Here is a 23,584-nt window from a genome sequence, read left to right on the forward strand (position 1 = left end):
TCCCTCCCTCCTCCGCGCCGTCTTCTCCCGCTCCTCCGACCTGGCGGAGACCCCCTACCCGCCGGAGCACTTCCACGACCTCCTCGCTCGGTGGCCTCCGGCCGGCGAGTGGCGCTGGTCAAGGGGTGCCGGACCCAAGTGAGGCTCACGCCTCCCAGCGTCATCAGTATCTAGGTACCTATCTTCAACCCTGATCAAGCTGATTCCGGGGCTGACACAAGGGAGGATTGGGACTCCTAATCCATTGAAAAACACTAACCAAATAACCGTACACTGTATATGACCAACACCCAATGACCCAACTGCGACTTTTGTGCATCAGCTTTATAACTGGAGTCGTTGTCGGAGAAAGTCATCCAATAGTACTCAGTACTCCCTCCGTCCGAAAATACTTGTGGGAGAAATGTCTAAAAATGAATGTATCTAAAACTTAAATACATCTAGATACATCCATTCCTCCGACGAGTATTTCCGGACAGAAAGAGTACATAATAACAGGCCGCTGTCAAGTGTGAGCAGAGTTCATCCCACCGAACGTTTAGTCTATGTCCAGAGGAGAAAACCATGCAATCCAAGTTGTTGTTAAGTGTGAACCTGCGATAATCAATCACGACTAAAACTGTTGAGGGGTCTTGCATTTTAGGATTTGAGAATTGATCATGTATGTATGCAAGGCAATGCTTTAGTCGCTCTCTAGGCTGCAGGAAAACAAATTGTTTACTCTCTCAAGGTATGCATTGACTATTTCCACAAGCTCACCAAGTCAGGGTCTTCCACTCTTCCTTACTTAAGAAGAGAGTACTCTATGGTTGCTGCTCATAGCTTGGCTAGCCAGCACTGTCCATGGCCATGGCATTTCGCCTCATTATACTCGCACTAGTACCGCTGCTGGCGACCGTGCTCGCTGCTCCTTCCCTTCCTAGCAGCAATGACACTGACCTCGACGCGCTGCTTGCGTTCAAGGCGCAGCTGTCCGACCCACTCGGCGTCCTCCGCAACAGTTGGGCTACCAATGTGTCCTTCTGCCGCTGGGTAGGCGTGTCATGCGGCCGGCGCCAAAGCCATCGCGTCACCGCCCTGGAGTTGCCGGGCGTGCCCCTCCATGGTCAGCTCGCCCCTCACCTTGGAAACCTCTCCTTCCTCTCTGTTCTCAACCTCACCAGCTCCAACCTCGTCGGCTCCATCCCTGTTAGACTATGTATAACTTCTGTACCTATGTACGTATTGTAACAAAACCATTATATATAATGAGATAAGCCACCCCTAGAGGGTTATGCTGGTTCCCAAAACTTATTGTCTTACATGGTATCACGCTAGGTTACGATCGCTTCCGCTTCTAAACCCTAATACCCGCACCGCCGCCGCAGCCGCCGCCGCCTTCACCGCCGCCGCCGCGCCACCGATCGCGCCGCCGCCATGTCGAGCGCCGCCGCCACCAGTTCCACTGCTGCGGGCTTCCTCCCGGCCTCTCTTGCGGCTCTGCTCAACCTCCCGCTCGATGCCGTCTCCGTTCCGGCTCCGATCGGGACAAGGAGCATCGGCTCCGTCTTCTCCACGCCGCCGGCGCCCTCGCTCGGGCGTGACCTCGTGGTCCACACCGCGGCGCCGCCGTCTGCTGCAGATTCCGCAGGCGTCGTCCCGCCGCTCCTGCCGCGAGCGGATCACACCGCCCCGCTGGCGGGGTTGGCGGCGTCCGCCCCGGCCGCGGGCCTTGCGGCGTCCGCACCGGCCGCGAGCTTTGCGGCGCCCGCCCTGGCTGCGGTCCCGCCTCCTCCCGCATCGGCTTCGGTGCCTCCGGCTGCCTCCATGGTGTTTGCACCCCAGGCAGCCTCCTCGATGGGATCGTCTTCGCCGCCGCCGTTTCACTTCGGTCATCTCATCACCATCAAGCTCTCCGCAGACAACTACATCTTCTGGCGTGCGCAGGTTCTCCCGCTCTTGGGGAGTCACTACCTGCTAGGCTACGTCGACGGATCGCTTCCCTGCCCACCCGCGCTGGTAGACAGCGTGCACGGTCCGGTCTACAATCCGGCCCATCGCGTCTGGACGGGGCAGGACCAGGCGAACCTCTCCTCCATCCAGGGGTCGCTCTCGCCGGCAGTTGCCGGCCTTGTTGTCTTCGCGAAGACGTCTCATGAGGCATGGACCATCCTTGAGCGCACCTTTGCAGCGCAGTCCCAGGCTCGTGTCTCTGCACTCCGTCGTCAGCTTGGAGAGTGTCAGAAGCTTGACTCCACGGCCACTGAGATCTACAACAAGGTCAAGGGCCTTGCCGACACATTGGCCTCCATTGGACAGCCCCTCACCGACTCCGAGTTCAACTCGTTTATTGTCAATGGTCTTGATGAGGAGTATGATGCCTTAGTCGAGATCATCAATGAGCGGGGTAACTCGACACCCATGTTGGCACACGAGGTTTTCTCTCGGCTTCTTCTCACTGAGCAACGGGTCGAGACTCGCCGCACCAGGGGCACTGGCTCTCTCTCGGCCAACGTCGCCACCAAGGGTGGCCGCTCTTCTTCATCACCCCGGTCTCCCTTGGGGCTGCCACCGTCGCCCGCCTCGGCCCCCCCACCTACTGCGACCTTATCGGGGGCTGGCGGTCCACGTGTGTGTCAGCTTTGTGGCCGCGATGGGCACTGGGCCTCCAAGTGTCATAAGCGCTTCCAGCGAAGCTTCCTTGGTCTTGGCAATGACGGCAAAGATACACGCAACAATGCCTGTCAGGTCGCCATGGCTGATCGTCTCGCACCGCAGAAGCACCAGGGACACACTCAGTCCTACTCCATCGATCCACACTGGTACATGGACTCTGGGGCGACAGAGCATCTGACCAGCGAGATGAGGAAGCTTCACACTCATGAACCCTATCATGGCTCCGACAAGATCCACACCGCCAATGGAGCAGGTATGCACATCTCTCATATTGGTCAAGCATCTCTTCTCACTAGACATGCCAATAGGAGTCTTCAGCTTCGCAATGTTCTTCGCGTTCCATCTGTGACCCGCAATCTTCTTTCAGTTCCTAAACTCACACGTGATAATAATGTGCTTTGTGAATTTCACCCTTTTGATCTTTTTATTAAGGATCGGGGCACGAGGGACATTCTTCTTAGTGGGCGGTTGTGCCAGGGCCTCTACCGTCTGGAGCATCCTGGCGTCGCTCGCGTTTTCAGTGGAGTTCGGGTCTCTCCGTCACAATGGCATGCTCGTCTTGGTCACCAGGCCACACCTATTGTCCGTCATATTTTGCGTCGTCATGAGCTTACTAGTTTGTCTAGTCATAAAGATGTAGCAGTGTGTGATGCTTGTCAGCAGGGGAAGAGTCATCAACTTCCTTTTTTGGAGTCCAGTCGTGAGGTGAAACATCCGTTAGAACTTGTGTTTTCAGATGTATGGGGTCCTGCTCAGACTTCTGTCAGTGGTCATAATTACTATATCAGTTTCGTTGATGCTTATAGTCGCTTTACCTGGCTTTACCTTATTAAACGCAAATCTGATGTGTTTGATATTTTTGTTCAGTTTCAAAAACATGTTGAACATCTTCTCAAGCACAAAATTGTTCATGTCCAGTCGGACTGGGGGGGCGAGTATCGCAACCTCAACTCCTTCTTTCAGTCGCTTGGGATAGCTCATCGTTTAGCATGTCCACATACACATCAGCAGAATGGTTCAGTCGAACGTAAGCATCGTCATATTGTTGAAGCTGGTCTTACTCTTTTGGCCCATGCATCTGTTCCGTTTCGGTTTTGGAGTGATGCTTTCACCACTGCATGCTTTCTCATCAATCGTACTCCTACTCGTGTTTTAAACATGAAGACTCCCATTGAGGTTCTCCTTAATGAACAACCTGATTATACCTTTCTCAAGGTATTTGGGTGTGCTTGCTGGCCGCATCTTCGTCCATATAACAAGCGCAAGCTTGAGTTTCGTTCTAAGAAGTGTGTTTTCCTTGGCTATATCTCTCTTCATAAAGGTTACAAATGTCTTCATGTTCCCACTAATCGTGTCTATATATCTCGGGACGTCGTGTTTGATGAGCATGTTTTTCCCTTTGCCAACCTTCCTGTGTCCACTGTCGAACCACCATCCCTGCATTCATCCTCTGTTGCTTTTGACCAATTTGATGATGTTGCATACTCTCCTTTGCTGTTACCTAACCATGGTGCAGGAACCGGACGTGGAGCTCGTTTGGAGCTGTTGGAGGATTCACCATCATCATCGTCGTCTTCTGGTGGGCATGTCGATCGCCCTCTGTTGCATGGCATCGATTCGCGTGCCCATGCATGGTCACCCGATGAGCCCGTCGCGCCGAGCATCTCCACTGCTCGGTCTGCTACGCCAGTGATCGCCAAGTCTCCAGCGGCTCGGCCTTTTTCGCCAGCGGTCGCCGAGTCGCCCGTGGCTCGGCCCGTCACGCCGTCTTCGCCCGCGGCTCGGGTCCTCACGTCGCCTTCATCAGCGGATCGGCCCGCGACACCGGCCGCGCCACGGCCCACTATGCCGAGCTCGCCATCGGCCCGGTCTGGGATGCCGGAGTCGCCAGCTGCTTCGTCTGCTCTGCCGGTTTCGCCGGTGGGCCGGCCATCTTCGCCGACTGAGTCCAAGGCTACCGTGCCTGGCTCCTCGTCACCGGCTGACTCGTCAACGTCGCCGTCCTCCAGCCCGTTGCAGGCTGCTCCGTCGACCTCGGTGGTTCCTGTGTCTCGACCACATACACGCAGTCGCAGTGGCATTTTCAAACCTAAGGAACGTACGAATGGTACGGTTGCTTGGTTGGCTGCTTGTTTGGCTGCTGCTGCTGTTGCGGATCCATCTTCCGAGCCTCGCTCATATCAGGCTGCCCTGCGCATTCCACATTGGCGAGAGGCTATGGAGCAGGAGTTTCATGCTCTTCTTCGTAACAAGACATGGACTCTCGTTCCTCCACCACCACGGGTAAATGTTATTGACTCAAAATGGGTATTCAAAGTGAAGAATCATTCGGATGGATCTATTAAGCGTTACAAAGCGCGACTTGTTGCTCGCGGTTTTCGGCAGCGTCATGGTCTTGACTATGAGGACACCTTCAGTCCTGTCGTCAAGCCTACCACTATTCGGCTTCTTCTCTCCATTGCTGTTTCTCGTGGTTGGTCCCTTCGTCAACTTGATGTGCAGAATACTTTTCTACATGGATTTTTGGAGGAAGAGGTTTATATGAAACAGGCGCCTGGTTTCTCTGATCCTGATCGTCCTGACTATATCTGTCGTCTTTCCAAAGCACTATATGGTTTGAAGCAAGCTCCTCGTGCCTGGCATGCCCGCCTTGCCTCTGCCCTTCGTGCTCATGGGTTTGTGCCGTCCACTGCTGACACTTCATTATTTCTTCTACAGAAGCCAGAAGTCACCATGTATCTTTTGGTATATGTCGATGATATTATCCTTGTCAGCTCTTCTCAGTATGCTGCTGATGCTCTTGTCTGCTCTCTTGGTGCTGATTTTGCGGTCAAAGATCTTGGGAAGCTTCACTACTTTCTTGGAGTTGAGGTCACTTCTCGTGCTACTGGTCTTGTCCTTACGCAGAAGAAGTACTCCTTGGAGTTGTTACAAAAAGCCGGCATGCTGAAGTGCAAACCGACCACCACACCCATGTCGTCTACCGACAAGATAACAACTGTTGATGGTGAGCTTTTGTCTCCTGCGGATGCCACAGAGTACAGAAGCATTGTTGGTGGACTGCAGTACTTGACGATCACGAGACCAGATATCTCTTATGCTGTTAACAGGGTTTGTCAGTATCTTCAGGCTCCCAGAGATACTCATTGGGCTGCTGTTAAACGCATTCTTCGTTATGTTCAGTTCACCCTGACTTTTGGTATGCATATTCGGCCGACTTCCTCTCGGGTCCTTTCGGCCTTCTCTGATGCAGATTGGGCTGGTAGCCCAGATGACAGGCGATCCACGGGGGGTTATGCAGTATTCTTTGGCTCTAATTTGATCGCCTGGAGTGCTCGGAAACAGGCTACTGTGTCACGTAGCAGTACTGAAGCTGAGTACAAGGCTGTGGCTAATGCTACTGCAGAGATTATTTGGGTGCAGTCTTTGCTTCAGGAGTTGGGTTTGTCTCAACCACAGCCTCCTATTCTTTGGTGTGATAACATCGGTGCTACATACCTTTCTGCAAATCCAGTATTTCATGCCCGAACGAAACACATTGAAGTTGACTATCACTTTGTACGGGAACGTGTATCACAGAAGCAACTTCAGATCAAGTTTATCTCGTCTAAGGATCAACTTGCAGATATCTTCACTAAGCCTTTACCACTGCCACAGTTTGAGGCTTGTAGGCGCAATCTTACCCTTCTCAGTTCTTTAGAAAGTGGCTAAGATTGAGGGAGGGTGTTAGACTATATATAACTTCTGTACCTATGTACGTATTGTAACAAAACCATTATATATAATGAGATAAGCCACCCCTAGAGGGTTGTGCTGGTTCCCAAAACTTATTGTCTTACAATCCCCGCCGACCTCGGCCGGCTGCGTCGCCTTAGGCGGCTCAATCTTGCACACAACAACTTGTCTCACTCCATTCCATCGACCTTTGGGAACCTTACAGGTCTCCAAGTTCTTGATGTGAGCGGCAACATGCTGTCTGGTCAAATCCCAACGGAGATGCAAGGATTGCGCAACCTTGCCTACATAGCTCTGCATGCCAACTACTTGAGTGGTCAGTGTTGGCAATAATCTTGTCTTAAATGTTTTGGTGTCACGTGGTAAGTTTAGTTAGCTAGGATTAGGAAGGCCGTGTAGTTTTTGGTTAGTCCTCCATGTAATAGGCGTGTCCCTATGTGTGCTAAAGCGCACGTAGTACGAGTCCGGTTTGGATTAGAGTTTAGTTGGCGTGTCTAGTATAGGCAATACTAGTATGAGTCCGATTAGAATATAGGGTCAGATTAAGATAGAGTTGAACGTGAGGGCTTGGTCCTGCGTGTATATATACACAGGCAGGGCTAGTTATTGTACCGTGAGTGGAGAAAAACCAGAAAAGAAATAAAGAGAAGAGAAGCACGACACGTGCCTTTGGCAAAAGTTTCTGCATGTGTGTGTTCATCGTGATTTGATGTGATCGATCCTGTGGGCGGAATCCCAACAGTCAGATACCAACTCATCTGTTCAACAACACACCTCTACTAAGCTATGTCTCCTTTGGGAACAACAGTCTGTCTGGGTCGATACCTGACAGCGTCGGCTCCTTGCCCATGCTTGACTTCCTTGGCCTGCAGCGAAACCAGCTCTCTGGACCAGTTCCCTCGGCCATTTTCAATATGTCTAGACTTAGGATGCTGTATATGGCCAGTAACAATCTGACTGGCCCTGTTCCTGGCAGCAATGGTAGCCTTAGTCTCCCCATGTTGCAAGTAATATCCCTCTCTCAGAACTACTTCACAGGTCCGATTCCTTCAGGCCTTGCTTCGTGCAAGAACATCAGGATCATCTCTCTATCTCAGAATTTCTTTACGGGTCCTGTGCCGGCATGGCTGGGTGAGCTGCCATTCCTTTCCGGCCTTTTAGCTGGGGGGAACGAACTTGTTGGGCAAATCCCTCGTGTTCTTGGGAATCTTACCATGCTCACCAGGCTTGACCTCTCATTCTGCAAGCTCAATGGAGAGATCCCGATTGAATTGAGCAAGTTGAGGCAGCTCAATATTTTGGAGCTTTCATCTAATGGACTCACAGGTTCTTTTCCTACTTTTCTTGGCAACTTGACATCATTAACCGCAATAGGGTTGGCCCTCAATCTACTGACCGGGTCAGTACCAGCAACACTTGGGAACATGAGATCACTACAACTCCTCGATCTTGGATCAAACCGCTTCCAAGGGGAGCTTGGCTTCTTGGATGGTCTCTCGAATTGCAGGGAGCTCCGTCTCATAAATTTGCAGGTGAATGATTTCAGTGGAGGCCTTCCTGACTATACTGGAAACCTCTCCAAGAAGCTTGTGAGTTTTGATGCAACTGGCAACAAGTTGACAGGAGGAATTCCATCGACAATATCAAATCTAAGTGGTGTCAGCTCGTTGATCCTTATGAACAACCAACTAAGCCAGTCGATCCCAGAATCCATCACGACTATGGAGAACCTTGAGAGAATTGACATCTCAGGGAATAGCTTTGTTGGTCCCATCCCGGCGCGAATTGGTATGCTCAAGAGACTGGTACAATTATTTCTCTACAACAACAAATTCTCTGGTTCTATACCAGATGGCCTTGGTAATCTCACTTTGTTGGAATACATTTCCTTGTCTTATAACAATCTGTCCCATAACTCTCTGACTGGTGCATTGCCTTTTGATCTCGGCCACATGAAACAGATTAACAAAATAGATCTCTCCAACAACAACTTGGTTGGCAGCCTTCCAGATTCCTTTGGACAGCTCCGGATGCTAACTTACCTAAGCCTGTCTCACAACTCATTTCAAAATTCTATTCCATACAGTTTTCACAATTTAATTAGCTTAGGAACACTGGACCTATCTTCCAACAACTTCTCGGGTACCATCCCAAAGTACTTGACAAACTTAACCTACCTCACAAGCCTGAACCTGTCCTTCAATGAGCTACAAGGTTCAATACCAGATGAAGGTGTTTTCAGAAACATCACCTTGCAATCTCTGATAGGAAACTTTGGTCTGTGCGGTGCTCCCCGTTTAGGGTTTTTGCCATGCCTGGATACCTCTCACTCTGATAATAATGGACATTTACTAAAGTTCTTACTACCTTCTTTTGCTTTAACATTAGCGGCTATAGCTATTTGCTTATACCTGCTGATAAGAAGGAACAGTCTGAAGCAGGGAGAGGTAACGCCTGCTGCTGATGGAGTTGATCCAATCAGCCATAGGTTAGTGTCCTACCATGAGGTTGCTCGTGCCACTGAAAATTTCAATGAGGACAACCTACTTGGAGTTGGAAGTTTCGGAAAAGTTTTCAAGGGCCAACTGGACGATGGTTTGGTGGTGGCGATAAAAGTGCTCAACATGCAACTTGAGCAGGCCGTCAGGAGCTTTGATGCTGAATGTCAAGTGTTGCGGATGGCCCGGCATCGCAACTTGATACGGATATTGAATACCTGTTCCAACTTGGATTTTAGAGCACTGCTGCTTCAGTACATGCCCAATGGTAGCTTGGAGACATGCTTGCACACTGAAAATAGTGAACCACTAGGATTCATCAAGAGACTGGACATTATGCTTGGCGTGTCGGAGGCAATGGAGTATCTGCACCATCATCACTGTGAGTGTTAGACTATGTATAGCCCATCGCGTCTGGACGGGGCAGGACCAGGCGAACCTCTCCTCCATCCAGGGGTCGCTCTCGCCGGCAGTTGCCGGCCTTGTTGTCTTCGCGAAGACGTCTCATGAGGCCTGGACCATCCTTGAGCGCACCTTTGCAGCGCAGTCCCAGGCTCGTGTCTCTGCACTCTGTCGTCAGCTTGGAGAGTGTCAGAAGCTTGACTCCACTGCCACTGAGTTCTACAACAAGGTCAAGGGCCTCGCCGACACATTGGCCTCCATTGGACAGCCCCTCACCGACTCCGAGTTCAACTCGTTTATTGTCAATGGTCTTGATGAGGAGTATGATGCCTTAGTCGAGATCATCAACGAGCGGGGCAACTCGACACCCATGCTGGCACACGAGGTTTTCTCTCGGCTCCTTCTCACTGAGCAACGGGTCGAGACTCGCCGCACCACGGGCACTGGCTCCCTCTCGGCCAACGCCGCCATCAAGGGTGGCCGCTCTTCTTCATCACCCCGGTCTCCCTTGGGGCTGCCACCGTCGCCCGCCTCGGCCCCCCCACCTACTGCGACCTTACCGGGGGCTGGCGGTCCACGTGTGTGTCAGCTTTGTGGCCGCGATGGGCACTGGGCCTCCAAGTGTCATAAGCGCTTCCAGCGAAGCTTCCTTGGTCTTGGCAATGACGGCAAAGATACACGCAACAATGCCCGTCAGGTCGCCATGGCTGATCGTCCCGCGCCGCAGAAGCAACAGGGACACACTCAGTCCTACTCCATCGATCCACACTGGTACATGGACTCTGGGGCGACAGAGCATCTAACCAGCGAGATGGGGAAGCTTCACACTCGTGAACCCTATCATGGCTCCGACAAGATCCACACCGCCAATGGAGCAGGTATGCACATCTCTCATATTGGTCAAGCATCTCTTCTCACTAGACATGCCAATAGGAGTCTTCAGCTTCGCAATGTTCTTCGAGTTCCATCTGTGACCCGTAATCTTCTTTCAGTTCCTAAACTCACACGTGATAATAATGTGCTTTGTGAATTTCACCCTTTTGATCTTTTTATTAAGGATCGGGGCACGAGGGACATTCTTCTTAGTGGGCGGTTGTGCCAGGGCCTCTACCGTCTGGAGCATCCTGGTGTCGCTCGTGTTTTCAGTGAAGTCCGGGTCTCTCCGTCACAGTGGCATGCTCGTCTTGGTCACCCGGCCACACCTATTGTCCGTCATATTTTGCGTCATCATGAGCTTCCTAGTTTGTCTAGTCATAAAGATGTAGCAGTGTGTGATGCTTGTCAGCAGGGGAAGAGTCATCAACTTCCTTTTTCGGAGTCCAGTCGTGAGGTGAAACATCCTTTAGAACTTGTGTTTTCAGATGTATGGGGTCCTGCTCAGACTTCTGTCAGTGGTCATAATTACTATATCAGTTTCATTGATGCTTATAGTCGCTTTATCTGGTTTTACCTTATTAAACGCAAATCTGATGTGTTTGATATTTTTGTTCAGTTTCAAAAACATGTTGAACGTCTTCTCAAGCACAAAATTGTTCATGTCCAGTCAGACTGGGGGGGCGAGTATCGCAACCTCAACTCTTTCTTTCAGTCGCTTGGGATAGCTCATCGTTTAGCATGTCCACATACACATCAGCAGAATGGTTCAGTCGAACGTAAGCATCGTCATATTGTTGAAGCTGGTCTTACTCTTTTGGCCCATGCATCTGTTCCGTTTCGGTTTTGGAGTGATGCTTTCACCACTGCATGCTTTCTCATCAATCGTACTCCTACTCGTGTTTTAAACATGAAGACTCCCATTGAGGTTCTCCTTAATGAACAACCTGATTATACCTTTCTCAAGGTATTTGGGTGTGCTTGCTGGCCGCATCTTCGTCCATATAACAAGCGCAAGCTTGAGTTTCGTTCTAAGAAGTGTGTTTTTTTTGGCTATAGCTCTCTTCATAAAGGTTACAAATGTCTTCATGTTCCCACTAATCGTGTCTATATATCTCGGGACGTCGTGTTTGATGAGCATGTTTTTCCCTTTGCCAACCTTCCTGTGTCCACTGTCGAACCACCATCCCTGCATTCATCCTCTGTTGCTTCTGACCAATTTGATGATGTTGCATACTCTCCTTTGCTGTTACCTAACCATGGTGCAGGAACCGGACGTGGAGCTCGTTTGGAGCTGTTGGAGGATTCACCATCATCATCGTCGTCTTCTGGTGGGCACGTCGATCGCCCTATGTTGCATGGCATCGATTCGCGTGCCCATGCATGGTCACCCGACGAGCCCGTCGCGCCGAGCATCTCCACTGCTCGGTCCGTTTCGCCAGCGGCCGCCGAGTCGCCCGCGGCTCGGCCCGTCACGCCGTCTTCGCCTGCGGCTCGGCCCGTCACGCCATCTTCGCCCGCGGCTCGGGTCCTCACGTCGCCTTCATCAGCGGATCGGCCCGCGACACCGGCCGCGCCACGGCCCACTATGCCGAGCTCGCCATCGGCCCGGTCTGTGATGCCGGAGTCGCCAGCTGCTTCGTCTGCTCTGCCGGTTTCGCCGGTGGGTCGGCCTTCTTCGCCAACCGAGTCCGAGGCTACCGTGACTGGCTCCTCGTCACCGACTGACTCGTCAACGTCGCCGTCCTCCAGCCCGTTGCAGGCTGCTCCGTCGACCTCGGTGGTTCCTGTGTCCCGACCACATACACGCAGTCGCAGTGGCATTTTCAAACCTAAGGAACGTAAGGATGGTACGGTTGCTTGGTTGGCTGCTTGTTTGGCTGCTGCTGTTGCGGATCCATCTTCTGAGCCTCGCTCATATCAGGCTGCCCTGCGCATTTCACATTGGCGAGAGGCTATGGAGCAGGAGTTTCATGCTCTTCTTCGTAACAAGACATGGACTCTCGTTCCTCCACCACCACGGGTAAATGTTATTGACTCAAAATGGGTATTCAAAGTGAAGAAGCATTCGGATGGATCTATTGAGCGTTACAAAGCGCGACTTGTTGCTCGCGATTTTCGGCAGCGTCATGGTCTTGACTATGAGGACACCTTCAGTCCTGTCGTCAAGCCTACCACTATTCGGCTTCTTCTCTCCATTGCTGTTTCTCGTGGTTGGTCACTTCGTCAACTTGATGTGGAGAATGCTTTTCTACATGGATTTTTGGAGGAAGAGGTTTATATGAAACAGCCGCCTGGTTTCTCTGATCCTGATCGTCCTGACTATATCTGTCGTCTTTCCAAAGCACTATATGGTTTGAAGCAAGCTCCTCGTGCCTGGCATGCCCGCCTTGCCTCTGCCCTTCGTGCTCATGGGTTTGTGCCGTCTACTGCTGACACTTCGTTATTTCTTCTACAGAAGCCAGAAGTCACTATGTATCTTTTGGTATATGTCGATGATATTATCCTTGTCAGCTCTTCTCAGTATGTTGCTGATGCTCTTGTCTGCTCTCTTGGTGCTGATTTTGCGGTCAAAGATCTTGGGAAGCTTCACTACTTTCTTGGAGTTGAGGTCACTTCTCGTGCTACTGGTCTTGTCCTTACGCAGAAGAAGTACTCCTTGAAGTTGTTACAGAGAGCTGGCATGCTGAAGTGCAAACCGACCACCACACCCATGTCGTCTACCGACAAGATAACAGCTGTTGATGGTGAGCTTTTGTCTCCTGCGGATGCCACAGAGTACAGGAGCATTGTTGGTGGACTTCAGTACTTGACGATCACGAGACCAGATATCTCTTATGCTGTTAACAGGGTTTGTCAGTATCTTCAGGCTCCCAGAGATACTCATTGGGCTGCTGTTAAACGCATTCTTCGTTATGTTCAGTTCACCCTGACATTTGGTATGCATATTCGGCCGACTTCCTCTCGGGTCCTTTCGGCCTTCTTTGATGCAGATTGGGCTGGTAGCCCAGATGACAGGCGATCCACGGGGGGTTATGCAGTATTCTTTGGCTCTAATTTGATCGCCTGGAGTGCTCGGAAACAGGCTACTGTGTCACGTAGCAGTACTGAAGCTGAGTACAAGGCTGTGGCTAATGCTACTGCAGAGATTATTTGGGTGCAGTCTTTGCTTCAGGAGTTGGGTTTGTCTCAACCACAGCCTCCTATTCTTTGGTGTGATAACATCGGTGCTACATACCTTTCTGCAAATCCAGTATTTCATGCCCGAATGAAACACATTGAAGTTGACTATCACTTTGTACGGGAACGTGTATCACAGAAGCAACTCCAGATCAAGTTTATCTCATCTAAGGATCAACTTGCAGACATCTTCACTAAGCCTTTACCGCTGCCACAGTTTGAGGCTTGTAGGCGCAATCTTACCCTTCTCAGTTCTTTAGAAAGTGGCTAAGATTGAGGAAGGGTGTTAGACTATGTATAGCTTCTGTACCTATGTACGTATATGGTACATATTGTAACACAACCATTATATATAATGAGATAAGCCACCCCTAGAGGGTTGTGCTGGTTCCCCAAAACTTATTGTCTTACAGTGAGGTTGTCCTACACCGCGACCTGAAGCCTAGCAATGTGCTGTTTGACGAGGACATGAAGGCGCATGTTGCCGACTTTGGCATTGCGAAGTTATTAGGCGATGACAACTCCATGGTCTCAGCGAGTCTGCCAGGGACAATTGGGTACATGGCCCCAGGTACGTACTTGGTACGACCATGCCTGAGCAATTCATTTGCCAAGAAATTAGCTGCTATTGCTTTGGTTGGCTACCGCTATCGACTTTTCGCTTTCTTGTACAGAGCTTGCGTACATGGGGAAGGCGTCACGGAAGAGCAACGTGTTCAGCTTTGGGATCATGCTGCTCGAAGTCTTCACCGGCAAGAGGCCCACAAGCCCCGTGTTCCTTGGAGAATCCAGCCTCAGGCAGTGGGTTTCGCGAGCATTTCCAGCAAGGCTCGTCGATGTTGTTGACGAGAAGCTGCTGCAAGGTGAAGAGATGAACAGGCGCGGCTTTCACCACGAAACCAATACTACTACATCGACATTGCCTTCCACTGCCCGCAAGGGCGACTTTCTTGTGTCGACATTCGAGCTGGGCCTGGACTGTTGGGCCGACTCTAGTGACCAGAGGCCGAGCATGAGCGATGTGGTCGCTAGGCTGAGGAACATCAAGAAGGATTGCTCTGCTTCCGTGGCAGCGAAGAAAGGGTCTCAGCAGCATTGATCGGTCTATGTGGTGATGTGTTTTGTTCTCCTTGTTAGTGTCATGAATGTATTGCATTGTTTCTCTTCAGTTAATTGTACCTACCCAGGTAGCGGAGTTGTAACCTGATGGTGGTCATCTGCACCTGCCACTGCTGTAATATTATCACCATCTAAACCTGCAGTTGATGTTCCTCGGAAGTAAATACAAATCACTGTAAGAAATACTACCGTCCATGAGACCGATGGAACATCAAGTGCATGGTCAGTGGGATAATTGGGATTGTAGCACCGTCAGCGTTGAAGAGCATTTGCTCCATCAGCCTCCTTGTCCCTGGCCTTCTGAACATCTGCTCAATATTTCAGGAACAAAACATGTGTGGCAGATTAGCCTCTAAAAACGTGCATCAACCGCTAACCACTTGTATCCACTCAACATGTGATTTACTGACGGCTGCAGATAGACCACAAGCCTCTAAAAATATGTTGAGCGAGGCATATTCGAATAGTAATAGAAAAGTAGTGGTTTAGAATTGGCCTAATTTGGACGTAGTAATACTTTGAAATGTGTGAACTTGAAAACTTTCCATAAAATAAGGAAGCCACCACGTAATTAGACAAGAAACATTGTAAACTTTTCGTAGAATGTCTATGTTTTTAGTGTGATCAGCAGAAAACATTTGAACATGCAATCAACAGACCGCGATTGATTTTGGTTATTAAGAAACAAACTTGGTTACGTTTCTCACGAAGGCCGGCGTAAAGTAGAAGTCCACGTCTCCGTCATCTTCTACCGTCGTCCTTCGGAAATATCCCACGTCGACGGATCGCCGGCCCCACGACCTCTCCAGCTCTAATCCAACTCCAGAATCCAGATCACCAAATTTGAGTTACCGCGTCGGCAATCCATCAAACACCTCGATCCATCTCTCTCCCTTGCCGCCACGCGGCCCCCTCCACCCTCCTCTCTCCGCCCCCTCGAACCCCCAAGAGCCCCCCGTCTCCAACCTTTCCCCGATCCCCACTCCACCACCGCGGCCGCGCCGACGACAGCTCACCATCACCAGCAGCAGCAGCCATGGGCGGGTCCTCCTCCACCGCCAGCGCCCCCGCGGAGGCGCGCGAGCTGCGGGAGCAGGAGGCCCTCGCCTCCGCCGCCCTCTCCCTCCCGCTCCTCCGCGCCGTCTTCTCCCGCTCCCCCGACCTGGCCGCGACCCTCTCCCTCCCGCCCGCCTCCTTCCGCTCCGCCCCCCCTCTTGAAACTCCGGCGCACCTCCAGGACCTCCTCGCAAGCCTCGGCCCCAGCATCGCCTCCCTCTTCTTCTCCCGCGGCGCCTCCACGGACGCGGGGGCGGGGGACTGGGTCGCCTTCCTCAGGGGGTTCAACTCCTGCTGCGCGCGCGCCCGGGCCTCGCTGCCGCTGGCGGCGCTCCTCCGCGTGTACGCCGCGGCCTGCGCCGCCGCGGGCGCGCCCTGCGGCGTGCAGTTCCGCCCGGACGAGGACGGCGGCGGGGATGAGGAGGGCGGGAAGGTCGTGGGGGAGCTCGCGCCGGGGGAGATCGCTCTGCTGCTGTCCATGTGCTGGGTCATGGCGTGGAGCGGCTTGGCGCCGAGGGTTTCGGGCGGCGAGGAAGGGGGGAAGGGTGAGCCGGTGCTGCTCCCGGACGTGTCGCATCTGGTGCTGTCGGCGCTCGTGTCCGCGGGCGCCGTCGCCGATGACGAGGACGTCTGGGGCTGGGAGGTTTCCGCTGCCGGGAAGGGGGTTTCGGTGCAGGAGTTCACGTCGTGGGTGATCTCGACTGTCCCCGGGCTTGGCAACTGCCTCTCGCGGTATGTTCAGGACAGGTTCCGGTCGTCCGAGGTTGATCCAACGAAGGTAATCCGATTATGCATTGCAGAATTAATTGCTATCCTGAAAGATTGAATAGCTTGTTTAATATATCAACTGTGGTGCCGCTTCATGTGCCGCATTGCCATTGTTCAGTTAGGTGCATATAATATGTAGATGTGCAAAATGATGGGCAAATTTCTATTTCTACATGTTTTCCCTTGACTATATTGTATCTTAGGTATTGTGTTGCCAGGAGGCATATAGAAGGTATTGTGCTGCCAGAGCACTTAATTTCATGATCAGCTGTCCTGGCTACTCTGATTCTACAAATTAACAGCAAGTTCTGCATTATGTAGATTCTCACTGCTTGCTAGAAAAGTCGGATTGTTCTTCTTTATATGTGACTGTTCAGAACTAACTTAAGAATCCAGGTAGGAATTGTGAAGATATCCAGACATAGATTCTGAGCTTGGTGTATAACTCCAATGCAGAGGCTGGGAAAATCGTTTAGAAAAACCGTTAGTTGCTTCAGAATTTTTTATTAGTACTAAGATGAAGCTCCTGCAGTCGGAACCCACTGAGTTCATGACCTCATTATTTTGCTGCAACAATGAATCTTTATTTGTTTTGTCCAATTATTTAGAATCATATCTGATGACTTTATAATAATGAAGCTTAAACTCGGCATAATATTTCTTCTAACCAGAGTTGTTTCTTACAAGCAGGAAACCTCTGTTTCAACTGGTAACACAACTTTTGATACTTCTGATGCATATCTATTAACACGTGGGAGGGCATGGTCAATCTCTCTCAGCGTCAGAAACACATTGAGTGAAAAGTTTTTGCCAGCATCTGTCATTGGAGTGGACACAGAAGACCTTCTTTATAGGTTACTTCTTGCCATTTTTTGCTTCGTATTCTTGTAATTATCTTTGCAAGCTACTTTTCTTGTCAAGATTGTAAGTTTCAGTTGTTATCACTTATCAGGTGATCTTGTAAAATCCTGTCATGACCTGATTACATTATAAGTTTTAATTCTGATCTAGAACATATTTGTAGGTCATCGCTTCATGGAAAAGGTCTGAGCCGGTTTTGGTCTTGTGTTGAGGGGTATAAGGGACCAGCGCTAATTCTAATCTCGGCATTCTCGAAAGCTGGTAGTGATAATGTTGATGCTGGCCAAAAATGGGGACTTGGTGTATTAACCGAGGATGGATTTGAGAACAAAGGCACTTTCTACGGTAGCTCTGGGTTCCTATGTGCCACATATCCGATATTCCGCATGCTTCTGCCATCGGGTATGAGTTTTGTTGCTTATGTCCTTTGCCACATTTGATTGTAGCTCACTGTTTATCTAATCTAGCAGGTAAGGAGAAGAACATCATGTATTGCCACCTACATACTCAACTAAAGACGTATGAGGCAACACCAAAGCCTCTTGGCTTAGCATTCGGCGGATCAATTGGAAACGAGAGGGTCTTTATCGACGAGGACTTCTCTAAAGTTACAATTCGCCATCATGCAGTTGACAAGACTTACCAACATGGTTCTCTCATTCCCAATCAGGTAAAATTTCACATTTGGTAGTTCTGACTAAATATCTCATCATTATTGCTATAACCACCTTAGTATAATCTCGAAAGAACTCTTAGGCCTTGTTTAATGCAAGGCGCTTTAGGGGAGGTTCTTAGAGAAATAAACCAGTGTTTATTTAAGCACCAGGGCTTACTTGTAGAGGGTAGACGCTTAATTAGGCACCTTTCATGCAGAAATTGGCACTGGTGCTTCAGGAAAACCCTGTTTATTTTCCTCACTAAGCACTTAGCATTGTACAAGGCCTTAGGTCCAGTTTGTTGCTCCCATGTTCGGTAATCTTGTCAGCAAGGAACCTTCATTTCTGTCTTGGCTCTGAACTACAGGTTGTTTGAATTAGCTAGTTTGTTTACCCCAAAGTAGCAAACCAAAGTGCTTTTAAAATCCAAACATAGTGCCAAAGGCAACAAGGGTAGATGGATGATAACCACTCAGTGGCCAACAGGGCATGTAGATTACTTATAGGTTATGAAAGTTTTCCTCTGTAGGGCAGAACTGCATATCACTGTTTTTCTTTTGAAATCTGCAAGCTTTGGCAGCAGCAGTATGTGGCCTCAAATAAATACTTAATGAGCCTAGCTCACAGTCCAAAATGCCACTGAAAGCAGATTATGATATTACTCCATTATTGTGATGTAGGGTTATTTACCTGTTGAGGCTTCAATACTTGACTTCGAAGTATGGGGACTTGGTGGACAAACAACAAAGCGGCAACAGGATATTTTCAAGAAAAGGGAGGATATTTTCTCAGGGCAGCGGAGAAAGGTGCTATGCCGAGCAAACAAGGACCCTTCTCTACAGTGTACATCACTGTTGTCCATAACATTTCCTTCCTTTTTTTTTCAGATTGATCTCGCAGCTTTTGGCAACTGGGAAGACTCTCCAGAGAAAATGATGATGGACATGGTTTCTGACCCAAACAGGCCCCGTCGAGAAGAACGTTGATCAAGTTTTACGGCCAAGCTCATTTGCTAGTGTTCAGCAGCTGCCCATACGGAAGTGGACACAGAAGTGGAGTATATTACTTTCGAGGTATATAGAGTTCAGTGCACGTATTCGCTCATTTGATGTAAGGGCATTTGGCAGGACCACTCATAATTTAGGTTCTGAATTGAGCAGAGGCTTGTACAGAAGTACAATTATTATAATAGCACCGAGTTTCCTTCTCCTCTTCCTTTGTTTCATGGGAAGCAAGAGCAAACAATTTGTACATTGTGTTGTAAATTAGATAATTATCATGTGTACCATACTGTAAATTAGATAATTATCATGTGTACCATACTGTAGTACAGGGACCCATATGTTGTGGGTTGCAGTAGTAGTGTGTTGGGTGCTTCGGTCCCGTGGCTCCATGATTCGGGAGTAGTTCACATGTGGATGGGGTCGTGCTTTTGAGCATGGTTGTGATGGTTTTCGCCTGGTTTTCCATAAATTAACTAGGCAACTCTCTTCTTCTTAATTAATGGATGAGGCAAAACTTTTGCCTCCGTTTCAAAAAAAATAAAATAGTCCCCCTTATCCCGACAGAGCTCCCGGAATTGAATCTGGATCCAAATACATCTGTGTACTCATCAATCAGCTTTGAAAGCCCAAAGTCGGCAACCTTGGCAGTGCAGTCACTCTCAAGGAGGATGTTGCTCGGCTTCAAATCGTACTAGTAGATTACTGATGGCTGACTATTGCTGTGAAGATAGTCTAGCGCATCTGCAACATCGACCGCTATGTTCAGCAGGCAGACAATACTCAACTTGTGCCACGGCTCGTCTGTTCTTGGATGCAACCATCTGTCAAGGCTAAAGCTGGGCATGAACTCGAAAACAAGGGCTCGGAAGTCATTGCGACTGGAGTCAATATTAGAGCAGCAGGTGATAATGTTTATCAGGTTCCGATGCTTAAATCGTCTGAGAGCCATACACTCGCCGGACAGATCATTCTTTGTGAGATTTAGTCCGCTCAGACCTCTCAAATTACCAAGTGATGGGGGGACACTCCCTGTGAAGCTGCGTTCGGTTGACAGGGAATTGAAAGGGGTTTGACAGGGATTGAAGTGGATTGAATCCCCTGTAAGTCAAATCCCGCCCAAAACCCCTCCAATCCCCTTCAGGCAGGGTGTAACCAAACAAGGCCTGAAGGAATTATCATCCAAAGCTAGGTACACTAAACTTGCACAATCGCCTTTTACACTTTTTATTGTACTTGCTATTCTTTTCCTTTTACCTCCAGACATCCATGGCTATATATAAAGCCGAGCGACCCCTGTCTGAGAGCATCGTATTGTAATCAGGTTGTAACCCTAGCTGCCACAAGAGTGGTTCGCCTACTTCGACGTGAATTGTGGCGACGACGGAGAGCTGATTCCCCCCTGACGGGGGAAACCCTAACCATCGCCGCACCAAGCAGAGTATAGTATACTGAACCTGGTTGCAACTAGTTAGACTAACAGTTGTGTTCTCTATAGCAAACACCAATAATTTGTAAGCTGTACAAGTGGTTTCTGCAATTTCCTCCACCGGCGGGCGGGTCGTACTTTGATTCTTTTGGTTTTTCCAAGTCGTCCCTTAGCGACAACACAACGTGCCGTTCCTTTTTCAACTCTTCCTCAGTTGACCGGTGAGCATATCCCAGCCATCCCCTCCCCAAACGTACAAATCTCCTCCTTCTCCACAGCGTCAGGCAGATCATCCTCAACCTTCAGTTCTTTTTTTTTTTTGAACAAATAACCTTCAGTTCTTGAAATCACCTTACCAAAAAGGAACCATGGCTGCCAAAACCACATCATGCTTTACTTTCCTAAAGGAAGCGCTGACCCTCCCCACGTTAAACCCCAAGCTCTTCACGCCCTTGTTCCTCCTCTTTGCCGCCGCCGCCTTCCTTGACCACATAGTCAATTTCGTGTTCGTCCAGCCTCTCGCCGACGTCGTGGCCAGCCATGCCACCGAGGTCAACAACACCGACTTCTCGAGCGCCGAACACGCCAAGCTCATGGAGATGGAGGGGCCAAAGCAAGACGGCATGAGGCTCATCCTCATCGCCTTCTCCGAGGTGATCGTCGCCCTGGCGGTCGGCTTCGTCAAGAAGATCCTCTTCCTCTTCGCGGCCTCCACGACCTACTCCGGCGACCGCTACTCGCTGGCAGAGCTCCTGCGCGAGCTGGTCAAGGGGAGGATCAGCCTGAAGGGCCCTTCCATCACCATCGCCGTCGTCGACGCGCTTGACTTCGCATCGGCGGTCCTGGCCGGCTGATTATTCCTGCTCCCGCCCTGATGGCCGGGCTCTCGGGGGTTCTCTCCGTCCAGGGTCTCGTCTACCTCATCGCGCTCCTCACCTCCCTCTACTTTACCGCCGTGGGGTTGGTGGGCGTCGCCGCGTCGGTGGTCGACAGGAGGTGCCGCGGCGTGGGGGCGCTCCGGCAGGCGTGGCGGCTCGTGACGCTGGTGAGGAGAAAGGAGGGCCTCCTGCTGGTGCTCGTGGCGCACTTCGTGCCGACCGCCGTGGCTCCGCTGTACCGGGTTGCTCTTGTGTATGCCAAGACGAGCATGGCGGTGTGCTTCTGCTTGTTGGCCGTGCATGCTTTTCTGTCTTGTGCGCTGCAGCTCCTCTCTTTGACGGCAGCCACGGTGTACTACTACCAAGCCATGCAGAGCAAGGAGGTGATCGATGCCTTGCGGTTGTGCTAAGAGCACATTACTTTCGGGGAAGGAAATGTCTCCTTCGTCCAAACGTGATTATAATGCGGGATGCTTTGATTTCTAGTGCGACCATGTATGCAAGTCAGTTGTACGTGATTTGCACGCCAATACTTAATCATGCGTAAAAGGACACAGAACTCCAGGGGGCATGGCTCGCACAACAATTTTGCATTTTCTTAAGGGAAACGCTTCTTATCACCGGGCGGATCGCAGCTCTCGCGTCCGCCGCCTTCTCCGCACGCTACGTGGCCCATTGGCCATCACTATTAGTTTTGCAATTGACCCATTATTGCATTCTTACCATCGCAACAATTGGTCTGTTGCAGACCGACGAAGATGAAGGAGCTCGTGGTGAACGATCGACATTGCAAAATCCTTCCTGTTGCAAGAAAGATTCTGCAACACCATCGATGTTGCAAGACTTTCGAGTGAAGACAAAAAAATTAAGCAACATTATCTTTGTTGCAAAAAAATCTGCAACAATACCTCAGTTGCAAAAGTTCTGCAACATGAACTCTGTTGCAAATATCTGACGCAACATCATTTTTGTTGCAAAGCTGCCAGCTGAATCTAATGATTATCTCGCGTTGAATTCAATGGTTCGCGAGGCGGCGGATCTTTTAGAAACAAGACCCAACTGAATCTAACTGTTGTATGAAGGTTTTTTTTTCTGCAACAAGCGTCTTGTTTCTGAAACACATGTCTTGTTTCAAAGAAAAACGGTTCGGCAGGCAAGGCTTGTGTTGCAAAGTGTCGAGTGCAACACGGGTCTTGTTGCAAAGGCTCGCGCACGCTCATGGAAAGAAAACCATACAGCTGCCGAGCTTGCCATCCAACTTTTCGGTGCAGGTCACGTGACCTACAGCTCGGCCTTCGCTTTTTGAGACTTCCTCTACCCACATCTTTATGTGCCCGTAGCACTTTCATATGGAGAAAGATGGACAAAGGCGGCGGACATTTTCTGAACATTACCCGGCCGACGCGTAGCATCTCTTTTTTCTTAATAATTTTTCCTCATGATAGTATGTTTCTCATTTATATCATAAAGATCATATATAGTACAAGACACGTAAATATAGACCTGATAAAACTAAAAAAACAGTAGAACGCTAGCCTTTGCACAAAGAAACACCAGTCAAGAAGGGAAATTAGAATCAATACCGAAGAATCCTCCGAGTTTGACACCAACGCTCGTCTCTCGCACCACCACAGCAGCGACCAAAGGAAAAAAATGACGCATCAACTCCTCATCCGAGCTCAACGCGGCTCCATCATAGATATGCAGCTTTGCGGACCTCCAAGGTGGCTCACCAAAAGGTGAAGCCATTACCGTTCAACGAATCAGACCGGGGCAACAACCTGGACACGCCATCGAACTTCATATTTGGCACCCCCACACGACTAAGACGTCGGATAAGGAGACCATACTTGTCATCCACGAACCATGAACCCAGCCCACGATCCACCATCTTTCAGATGCCTTTGATGCAGATCACAATCTACATTCGCTCCTGGATTACCTCCCAAGCTCCGCGATGGCGCTGGAGCAAACGTGGTTGCAATGGCGGAGCCTGAGGGCACAAGTCCACCACGAGGATGTCCTCGCCGGCACTTCATCCTTGCTTGAACGATCTGGTTTCCAAATTCATCCCCAATCATATGGCGCATCGACTCGTTCTTTATTAAGCGTCGCCATCATCATCGCCAAAGCCAAAACGATGAACGGTCTAAAAACATAAGCAACAAGGGCCTAAAATGATCCACACGCATGGATCCGGCGACCCGCCTCACCATCGAGGGCCGAGGTCATCGGCGGAGACGAGCCGCCAAAGGATGGCAACGGAGAGAACTGTCCTGGTGGCAGATTGGCGAGATCACCTTTCCTTTGTCCGATAAGAAGGAAAACATTTTTTTTCTTTTGAAAATGTTAACCAAATTAAGAGTACAAATACATGTGAACCGGTCCACCAAGTTCAAGTCCTAGACTCTGAGACTCTGACCTTTTGTAGTTGATCACGAAGGAGAAGTCATCAAGACTATGGTCCAACCGA

At 50.1% G+C, this 23,584-nt stretch overlaps 2 protein-coding genes and 1 pseudogene across 2 annotated transcripts; all 3 read left to right on the forward strand.

The window, feature by feature from the left end:
* Window positions 1–840: 840 nt before the first annotated feature.
* On the forward strand, window positions 841–14,442 carry LOC119365914 (leucine-rich repeat receptor protein kinase EMS1-like). The gene is made up of 5 exons (XM_037631566.1): window positions 841–1,180; window positions 6,494–6,710; window positions 7,133–9,274; window positions 13,757–13,914; window positions 14,018–14,442. The coding sequence occupies exons 1-5, from the start codon at window positions 844–846 to the stop codon at window positions 14,440–14,442; spliced, it is 3,279 nt and encodes a 1,092-aa protein (XP_037487463.1). The 5' UTR covers window positions 841–843.
* A 936-nt stretch (window positions 14,443–15,378) lies between these two features.
* LOC119365916 lies at window positions 15,379–19,133 on the forward strand. Its single transcript, XM_037631567.1, has 6 exons — window positions 15,379–16,296; window positions 16,977–17,140; window positions 17,311–17,549; window positions 17,618–17,817; window positions 18,484–18,609; window positions 18,691–19,133. The coding sequence occupies exons 1-6, from the start codon at window positions 15,499–15,501 to the stop codon at window positions 18,787–18,789; spliced, it is 1,626 nt and encodes a 541-aa protein (XP_037487464.1). The 5' UTR covers window positions 15,379–15,498; the 3' UTR covers window positions 18,790–19,133.
* Window positions 19,134–20,448: 1,315 nt separating this feature from the next.
* Window positions 20,449–21,655, forward strand: LOC119368497 (annotated as a pseudogene).
* Window positions 21,656–23,584: the final 1,929 nt, after the last annotated feature.

This window comes from Triticum dicoccoides, chromosome 2B, assembly GCF_002162155.2.
Source record: "Triticum dicoccoides isolate Atlit2015 ecotype Zavitan chromosome 2B, WEW_v2.0, whole genome shotgun sequence".
NCBI lineage: Eukaryota > Viridiplantae > Streptophyta > Magnoliopsida > Poales > Poaceae > Triticum > Triticum dicoccoides.